The 9876-nt window shown below is 32.7% G+C and overlaps 1 protein-coding gene across 2 annotated transcripts; it reads left to right on the top strand.

Annotated features, from left to right (window-relative positions):
- The first annotated feature begins 4433 nt into the window (after positions 1 to 4433).
- Positions 4434 to 9387, top strand: LOC133691997 (auxin-responsive protein IAA9-like). 2 transcript variants are annotated; one of them, XM_062112639.1, is made up of 7 exons: positions 4435 to 4623; positions 5782 to 6232; positions 6322 to 6542; positions 6623 to 6849; positions 6996 to 7137; positions 7746 to 7807; positions 8902 to 9387. In XM_062112639.1, exons 2-7 carry the CDS (start codon positions 5822 to 5824, stop codon positions 8937 to 8939), a joined length of 1101 nt encoding a protein of 366 aa, XP_061968623.1. In that variant the 5' UTR covers positions 4435 to 4623; positions 5782 to 5821; the 3' UTR covers positions 8940 to 9387. The 2 variants fall into 2 exon arrangements, with proteins under 2 accessions (XP_061968622.1, XP_061968623.1); XM_062112638.1 differs by having other exon boundaries at positions 4434 to 4623; positions 7746 to 9000.
- The last annotated feature ends 489 nt before the right edge of the window (positions 9388 to 9876 follow it).

Here is a 9876-nt window from a genome sequence, read left to right as displayed (position 1 = left end):
GGTACTTAATAAACAATGGTGAACACAGAACACGAGGGGCAGAAATTGAATCAGCAATTGGAACGTGAAAACCACGCGAAGCTAGGTCCGACTGGTGAAGAGAAAATGGTGGAGGAGGTTATATGTCGCCTTCAGTAGCCGGCAAGCCAAAATTAAAAGCCGCTTTCTTGTCCCCCAACACATCATTTCGCTTCACCCTGTTTTTCCCTGTCCCCTCTCAGCCTCACTCCTCCACTAAATGCGTCCTCTTTCTACGTAGCATACACTCTATTCCCTCCCTTTTTATTCCCATCTTTACCCCTCCAAAGGGTGTCAAAAACGGTTTGACAAAACATGCAATATTCAATATAAATTTAAATAGTAAAATTATAAATAAAATATTTTAACTAATTATATATTAATTATTTTAATTAAATAATAATTAACAATATAATACAATCAAGTTGTCTTTTTTTATGATATATAACAATGTTATATATCATGCTGGTAGGATCCAATTGTTATAACTTAGAGGTTATTTGTAAATTTATTTATCAATTTGTATTTAACATTTCGGTGTTGTTAAGATGAGTTCATGCGAATTTGATATTATAATAATTTAAAAGAAAAAAATTATTTTTTTTACTAAATTTTTTTAAAAATATATGTAAATTACTCAAATATTTATAAATACAAGGTGGAGGCAAAATATAAACCAGCCCACGTAATAAATAAATATGTGTGTATATATATATTAACAAATGTAGTCGAAAGAGAGGTGTTTTTCCTGTCTTTTATAATTATTTGGAGAATTTTTAAAGGTGCATCAGTAATTATTTTTTATTTTAAAAAATATTTTTTATTATTTTAAAAAAATATTTTTGATATTAGTAAATCAAAATAATATGAAAAAAATATTAATTAAAAATAAATTTTTTTATTTTTTTTAAATAGAACATAAAAATAATCATGATACTGTGTATTTTGTGCAGCGTAGAAAGTGAACAAGGCTAGCTGGCTGTTAGTGTTTGGAAATCGGAAAGCATCATATGATTATGTAGAGTATTTGCCCATTTGCACCTGGATAAAGTCAAACCAGGATATGATTGGGGGTAAGGTGGTCTTTATGCGGGTATCCACATTTCACATGAGAATAGAGGAATCAATTGCCCAAAAAGTTTAAGACATTTGTGAGTCTTATCGGATTATCTTTAAGCTAAAAAGTTGGGAAAACGACACCGAGGGGCTGTGATTTGGACACGTCCTGGTTAGTTGTGATCGATAAGATTACTGTCAAAAGACAAATTTGCCATCGGGAAGGACGATCTTGAGAGACATCAAATTCGGTACCTGCTGCAGGTGACATGATTGGCAATGCCCCATGGTCTTTATGATTTTTCACCGTAAATCAAATTTGTGAACAACCTTTCAATGTCTTGCAAATAATTACCGGGAGTTTGCAATTGTACCCATAAATAAATAAATAAATAAAAGAGTGAGCAATTATGAGAGGGTGGTGATAGTGCCAGAAACATAAAAGATGCCAGTTTTTCACGGAATTCTGAGATAACGTTTATTTTTATGAATGGAACTGCGTTTTATTATGTATTTACTATTTAATATTGTGATGTATAATAATTTTTAAAATTATAATTTACTTTTAAGTAAATTAAAGTGTTTTATTATTATTTTTTATATTAGTACATCAAAATTATTAAAAGCACTAAAAACCATTAATTTCATGATTTTTCAAGCAAACGCATTTTTAAAATATACTCAAGAGCAATTAAAAATAAATTACCATACAGGTTTCAGGTCTATTTTAAAAGTGCAGTTGTCATGAAAATATATTGAATCAATATTTTTTAATGTTTTTTTAATGATTTTGATATGTTTATATAGAAAACAAATTAAAAAACAAATTATTTTAATATATTTGTAAGGTAAAATCACTTTTAAACAGCACTCTCAACCACACTATTAAACACACAATAAGATGATAAAATCTTGTGGATTAAATTAGTAAAATTATCATTTTAAGAAAAATTATTAGACTGTTTTTTTTTCTTTTTATTTGTTATTTTTGTTGTGAATGTTTTTTTATCAAATAATTAAATAAAAAAATAAATATTATTTTAGTATTTAAAATAAATGTTAATAATGCTGTTTTGAATAAAAAGAAAAATAAACCAAATTTAACGAGATTACTGGGAGACTCACCCAGGTCGTGATGAATCAAGTTCCTTGTAATTTAATTTAAAACTCAACCTAAATCATGAGTTTCCAGGTGTAACAGTCCGAGGCAAGCCAGATTTAATTACACTACCACAACAGCAGACGGGAAAGTAGCCCATTCAAGTAAATTCCATTAATGAAAAACAAATTAATTAGTATTTTCAAATTTAAAAAGCATATCAGAATCAAATCCACTTGTCCCTTCTCACCAACAGCATATAATCGATCCTGTGATTCTAGGTTTTCCTGTAAATATGGAAGATTTTAGTGGCATTGTATGCGCGTGCTTTATTATTTGTATACGATATGATACTGTAACAACCAACAAGCAATAAAATTATATATATATATATATATAAAAAAAAAAAAACAGCGAGAATTCCAGCAAAAATAGTAAATCTCAAAGGAGCCTGATTTTGATAGAAATGACATGATAAATATTGAAAGAAAAAAATATTATTTAAGGTGATGCGGTGAATAGTTTCATATCAGAAAAGTCAACATATGGTAAGACCTGGGCATATAGAGGACATAAAAACTCTCTCCCTCATCCAAAAAAAAAAAAAAACAAACAGAGAGGGCGGCGCGTAAAACCTATAAACAAAACAAATTTTATTTTGAAAAAAAGAAGATTATGGTGTAGTTTACATTATACGTGCTCTACTGAGATATTTTTATTTTTTATTAAAACAAATACATGTAAATTATTTCTATACGTTTTTTTAGTTTTTTTTTTGTAAGTTTATGAAATTGAAAATTTTATATATTCATATAATTAAATAAATCAAGAATTATGTATACTAATAGATAAATAAATAAAATTATTAATGACAACTAAAAATAAAACTAGAAAAATCGGAAAACAAATGTAGATTAATGTTTTTAATCTCATAACATGGATCATTTAACCAGTTATGTTCACTAAATTTTGTTCATTACAAATATTTTTTGTTCGATCAAACGATAATTCAAATAGACAAACATGTTAAACCCGTGTATGATATTTCATAAATTGTAATATTATTTCTTTTATAATTCTATTTTTTAACATTAAATTAATTGAAAAATAACTTTTTTGATTCAACATGTTTTTATTATTTGCTCCAGCATGTATGCTTGCCATCAATGTAAGTTTACAAGAGTCACTTATTTTTAATCAATTTTTTTTTAAAATTCTATGCTCTTATTTGATTTCGAACTTCAATATTTAGTTCATCGTAACTTGATTTTATATTTTTTTTTACGAGTTCTATGGTTTTATCACCATTTTATATTTTATATTACAGGTTTAATATGGTACCCGTGATTGACCTTTATTAATTCAATATCTCTATATGTTAATATTTTTTCTAAATATTTTATTAAGGATGTTATCAATTAAATATTTTAAAAACATCTGGCCATCGTGCATCAACTTTTTTACTTTCTAACATTTTTTTTTATTTTTTTTAATGTAAAAATAAAACTGCCCGCTGTGTATCAATTGTCAAAAAAAAAAAAAAACTATTTCATCACGCCCATTCACCTTATTTGTTAAATATATCCTTCTTAAATTTCAATTGCTGCGTCAAAATACAATAGTGCGAGTCATTTGGCACCGGAAGGAAAAAAGATGACAACTGAATTGAATTGATGCATTGCAATTTTCACCTTTCTCCCATCAGCCAAAGGAGAAACACTCGCTCAATCCATCCTTCCAGGGCTATCTGCAAGCATGACAGTTTGTTTTTGAAATTGTTTTTTTTTAATATATTAAAATAATATATATTTTTTATTTTTAAAATTTATTTTTAATTTAAACACATCAAAACTATAAAAAATATTTAAAAAATTATTTTAAAACAATTTTTTTAAAAGTTTTTACTAAAAAACAAGTTTAATCTGACTTCAAAGTTGGCGCAAAAAAGGGCTTCCATCCACTCACAGTAAAATACCAAATCCACCCTCGAGCGGATCAACGGCTGCCATTCAACCATCTCCAATCACCAGCCACTAAAATTAAAATACACGATTCTCTCTCATTTATGAACAGATAAACAAACAAACATTGTTATCATCCAATTAAAATAAAAGAAAGAAAGAAAGGCGAAAAAAATATAAAAAGAGTAACAAAAGGAAGGGTGTTTTTTTTGTTTTCTAAAAAAAGGTTTTTGCTTTTAATAAAAATAAAAATAAAGAAACAAAAAGGTTCTTATTTTAATGCATAGAGTTTCACACCAGACAGCAAATAAGCTTTTGTTACTTTGTGCCAAAATGGAGGATCCTTAACTCTCTCTCTCTCTCTCCCCCCTCTACTTCTCTTTCTAAACTCTCTCTCTCTCTCTCTGCTTCTAAAACAGAAACAAAACCCTCACAATTGAAATCTTCACTTCTCTTCCCCAGCTACAAATCCACAAATCTAAGTCACAGGTAAACAAGTTACGCAGTGCCCTTTCTTGATCTGTTTCTGATTATTTTTTTAATTTGCACACCTTATTTCTTTTTATCTCTTATTTTTGCGCTTTCATCTTTCTGCCTTCTGGCTTTTGCTGGACACTGTTTGTTTGTTACTGAAACAAATGCTGCAATCTTTTTGCTGTTTTTAGTTTCCGTACTGGGAAAACCCATGTCAAGAGTACGTTTTTCAGCTCAATAGTTGCATGGAGACTGTCTCGCTCGGCAGCTTAAAATTTTTGTTTCTATTTTTTTTCATACTTTCTCGGCATCCAAACAAGATTTATCTTTCCTTTTTGTTCTTTCTTCAAAAAAAAAAAACAACGAGTTATTTGAGGCGTGGTTTATTAATCATGCATCTACTTTTACTTGACTGCAGTTATTTCAAGTTCAAAATGTGTTTTATTCCTCATCTTTTTCCTTCAGTAAATTATTCAGTCGGAAAATGGATTATTCATTAACGTTCAGATTAGATCTCTGCAGTTGTAAATGGTTATGCAGCCTCTCTTTTTTTTTGGCCGTTTATAACATGCTGTAAGTTTATTTTTATTTTATTTTAGCTCGTTTTGACTCAGGAAGGTGTTTTTACTTTTATTTTATTTTAGCTCGTTTTCACTCAGGAAAGTGTTTTTACTTCTGCTGCTAATTAATTAATTCAAGTTTAGTTTTTAATATATATTTTTACATTTATTAAGATTTTTAGTGTTATTGGATACTTGCTATCGCAATTTTTATTTTTATTTTTATTTTTTTAAAAATTTGTGTTTAGATCTTGATGTGTTTTAGAAAGTAGCTAAAATTGCTTTGACCATAAGCATCACGCTTGGTTTTATTTTATCTTTGCAAATTGTGTGATTTTATTTGTGCTTATTGCTTTTAGTATGGCCCTTTAACCAAGAATAAATTATCATCCAACGGATGCTTGATTGAATTAGGGAAATTTCAGTATTAATCAACCACTTATATTGTTTGCTTCCTGAGGGCAGGCAGCCAGCGGTTGATGAATTTTTTGCTATTTACTTGTTCTCTATTTAAAGAGATTTGAGGTTTTGTTTTCGCCGATATGATTTTGTTTGATGAATATCCAAACATTGGTGCTTGTTAATGAAGTTTCTGTGCTGTGAAACTGAGCAGGTAACAAAAAGAATTCCGAGTGTTTTTATTCTTAATTCTGATGTCTCCACCACTACTTGGTGTTGTGGAGGAGGAGGGTCAAAGTAATGTCACTCTACTGGCTTCTCCGGCCTCTGCAGAAAGTGCATGCCTGAATGGTTTGGAATTGAAAGAGCGTAACTATATGGGTTTGTCCGATTGTTCTTCCGTGGACAGCTCGGCAGTCTCTGCAGCTTCTGATGAAAGAAAGACTAGTTTAAATCTGAAGGCTACTGAATTGCGGCTTGGGCTTCCTGGGTCTCAGTCTCCAGAAAGGAATCACGAGCTTTCCCTGCTGAGCTCGGCATTACTTGATGAGAAGCCCTTCTTCCCTTTGCATCCCTCAAATGATGGTCACTACTCCTCAACACAGAAAAATGTTGTTTCGGGTAACAAGAGAGTGTTCTCTGATGCCATGGATGAGTTTTCAGAGGTGAAAAAAACTGCCTTTTTATTTACTGAAGGGAATAGAATGATATTTACTCATGATTCTAACTTGAAAAGTATTCATCTGTGGTGCAGAGCAAGTTTCTGTCAAATTCGGAGGTAAATGCAATGCTCTCACCCAGGCCCTCACCGAACTTGGGATTGAAACCTGGCATGTTGGAGAACCTTGGAGTTCAACAAGCTAAAGTGAAAGAGATAGTAGCCCCAAAGGCAGGACAAGAGAGACCTCATGCGGGAAACGAGACCAGACCACTTCGTAACAGCTCCGCAAACAACAGCAGTGCACCTGCTCCAAAGTATGAAGTGTTTTTGTGTCAGGTCTTAAGATTAACTGCAGGACATTGAGAATGATCTCTGGTATCCCTTCTTTTGGCAGGGCACAAGTTGTGGGTTGGCCACCCATCAAATCATTTAGGAAGAATTCCCTTGCCACCACCTCAAAGAACACAGAAGAAGTTGATGGTAAAGCAGGGCCAGGTGCTTTATTTATCAAAGTCAGCATGGATGGTGCTCCTTATCTTAGAAAAGTGGATTTGAGAAACTACTCTGCATATCAGGAATTGTCTTCTGCCCTCGAGAAGATGTTCAGCTGTTTTACCATAGGTGAGCAAAATAAAATTTTTGATTTGATATGTAGAATGTGGTTGGTGGACATTGTTATTATATTAAGTGTTGAACTAGTATTTTACAGTGGACACGTGTTATGTTTGTTTATGGATCGAGTTACTGCTACTTTGTTATGATGTCAGGCCAATATGGATCTCATGGAGCTCCAGGAAGGGAGATGCTGAGTGAGAGCAAGCTGAAGGATCTGCTGCATGGCTCAGAATATGTTCTCACTTATGAGGATAAAGACGGAGACTGGATGCTTGTTGGCGATGTTCCCTGGGAGTAAGTGCTGACCGGTTTTGCTTGTTTGCCTCAATCCAAATTGGTTCTTGTTGTTCACTTCAATAATATCTGAAATCTTTAGCCATTGCTAACCATATTATTTTTATTTGACCAAGAATGAACTGATCTTTCATATTTAATAGCTCTAGGAAGTAGCTGGGATTTAGTGCCAAGGAAACAGAAACTCTATTCTGTATAGCCACCCAAACTACCCCGCCCCTGCCCCCCACCATGATGACACTTGCATGAGGGTTAATGCAATTTTTTTGGCTAGTTGTGATATTGACCTTGGTCAAAACTGTTCATACCTTAGCCATGTCCCTGTTGTACTTCAATTTTGAAATTAAATCAGGGAACAACTGGGAACTTGAGTGAGTAAAGATTGCGAATTGACAAGAACCGATCTTCCTTGATCTACATTCATGGTCATAAACTGTGGTTTCATTTGAACTTCTCTTTATATTTGCAAAAATTTGACTGGATCATATATTAAAAGATGAAATTAGAATATAACTTCTTTGAATGTTCATCTGCCAAGCAATATTAACAAGCACAATTCATGATCATGTAATAGCAAGAAATGTTCTTAATGTAAGTTGCATGATCAGGATGTTTATTGAAACATGCAAGCGGCTGAGGATCATGAAGAGCTCAGATGCTATTGGCCTAGGTGCGTTTGTTATGTATCTCAAGCCAATTTTACTACTGTTCTGACTAATAGAGTGTACAAGAACCATTGAAATGTTTGTCTTGAGAATTATATTAGCCATTCATGACTTGTGACAGTAGAACTTGTCCTAGAAAAATCAAGTGTACTTCAAAAAACACTTCTCTGATGAAATTTGTTTTTTCAATTCTCACCTAGTAGAAAGTCGCCCCAACATGAAACAAAAGAGGACAAAACACAGATATTGGTGTAAAAGTTGTAATACCAGGCTCATCTTATGATCCTATAGATCCTTATGTTTTGTTGTGGATGTAATTCAACAATACAGTCTGGTCTCTGTTTTGTATCTAGAATCTTGGTATATCTAGGACATGAGATGAAAAGGTTTAGGTTGTCTGATCTTCCTTCGTTATTTTGGATGAACATGTATCTGTATGTACTTGTTGTTTTGGTGGGTGAGTGCGAGGGGTCAGACATGACTCATTATTAACATTGATTTTGACCTCGTAATTTCTGCATTAAATGTTATGTTGAAAGTACGTTGAAATTAATGCTAGAAAATTAAGACTTGGAGCCCCGTTAAAAAGTGGAACTGTTGACCACAAGGAATTTTATTACATTGGTAGCACAAATACTAGCTGTTGGTCTCGGTTCACAATGTTATCCATATTTCTGAAATCAATATTATTAAGAACTTTTAAAATTGTGATTGCTTATGCACCTTTTATCAACCTTTGAAGATCATTTTTTGCTTTATACTATGCTGGTTTATATGTAAAATGTCAGAAACAGATTTTGTGCTTTACAGGTCCGAATTTTACTTATTAAATATTCTGAAATTGTGCTATACAAACCCACCCGATTCATTTTTTATAAGTTATTTATCTAACAATAAGAATTCTTGATGCCCTAAAATGTTTTTGTGAACCAAAGTTTTTGAAGTGGATCCTAGCTTGTGCCGGCTGAGCTGAATTTTATGCTTGCTTGTAATTTGCTGTGATTCTTGTGAAGGACTTCAGTGTTAATCCCTACCAATTATGTCGTATAAAATTTCTTTTCTCAAGCTAATTGCATACGAGTGTTTATTTTTATTGCAGCCCCAAGGGCCATGGAGAAATGCAAAAACAGGAATTAGCCAGCTGTTCGCATGATTGTTGCTATCCATCCAGCAGCCTTTGAGTGTTGAATTTGGGAAATTAGTAAGGGGAGCACGAGTCAGGTTTCAGGTGGGGGTGCAAGGGATGATAAGGTGCTGGAGAGGGTAGAAAGATCACGAGTACCTGTGGTTTTTATCTTAGTACGTTTATGTTTCTGTTTCAAGAAAATTATAATATCTGTTTAGTCTGTTAAAATTATAAATCTCCAAAGACCTGCATTTGGGAGTGCAACTGCAATTCTATGCGAGTGCAACTGCAATTCTATGCGTCGAGAGTCTGGATCGTTTCCTGTTTCGTACAGGACTTTAGTTTGTAAAGTGCATTGTTTGTTGATCTTTTTTTTTTTTTTAATTTTATTTGAACTGGATTTGTCAATCTCTACTGTCTGTTTGTGTTGATTGGAGTATGGTAAAAGACCTTATCCAAGTAATCTGTCCACTGATTTTGCTTTTATATTCGTTAATGGCTGCCTGAGTGATATTCTCAGTCATTCTTATCAACGCACTGGAAAGCAAGAATTTAGTGTCCTAGAGGAATGATTGTCTTTTCACAAGGTTCTCTAATAGTTGGAGATGATGGGGGAGGAAATCACACCCTTATGATGATGTTAAATATAATTGAAGTGGTGGGTTTCATTAGTAGTGTGTATAAACAAATGAGATATTGTCTGTCCTGTAGATACGTTTGTCGGAGAGTACTCGTTATAGGCATGTGATTGTCAGTTGACAGGGCTGCATTATTGATGTATTTTATCAGAATAATGCATGTGTGACAGCAAGAATAGTGAAGAGGCATTGGATGGTAGGGAGCACGAGATGCAAGTCATTGACCTGAGGAAAGGGGCTGGTGCCACATTTTACTGGGCATGTACAAAACTAGCTCGTAGAATAAGAGAGTGTTGGTGCATGGAAGTTA

Source organism: Populus nigra, chromosome 4, assembly GCF_951802175.1.
Source record: "Populus nigra chromosome 4, ddPopNigr1.1, whole genome shotgun sequence".
NCBI lineage: Eukaryota > Viridiplantae > Streptophyta > Magnoliopsida > Malpighiales > Salicaceae > Populus > Populus nigra.
Note: the sequence above shows the minus strand (reverse complement) of the source record. Positions and strands in the feature narration are given on the sequence as shown.

Excerpts from the sequence above, each read along its gene's own strand:
- LOC133691997 (XM_062112638.1), top strand. The coding sequence starts at position 5,822 with ATGTCTCCACCACTACTTGGTGTTGTGGAGGAGGAGGGTCAAAGTAAT. Across the intron at positions 6,233-6,321 it reads CCATGGATGAGTTTTCAGAG|AGCAAGTTTCTGTCAAATTC; the intron begins GTGAAAAAAACT and ends TCTGTGGTGCAG. Across the intron at positions 6,543-6,622 it reads AGCAGTGCACCTGCTCCAAA|GGCACAAGTTGTGGGTTGGC; the intron begins GTATGAAGTGTT and ends TTCTTTTGGCAG.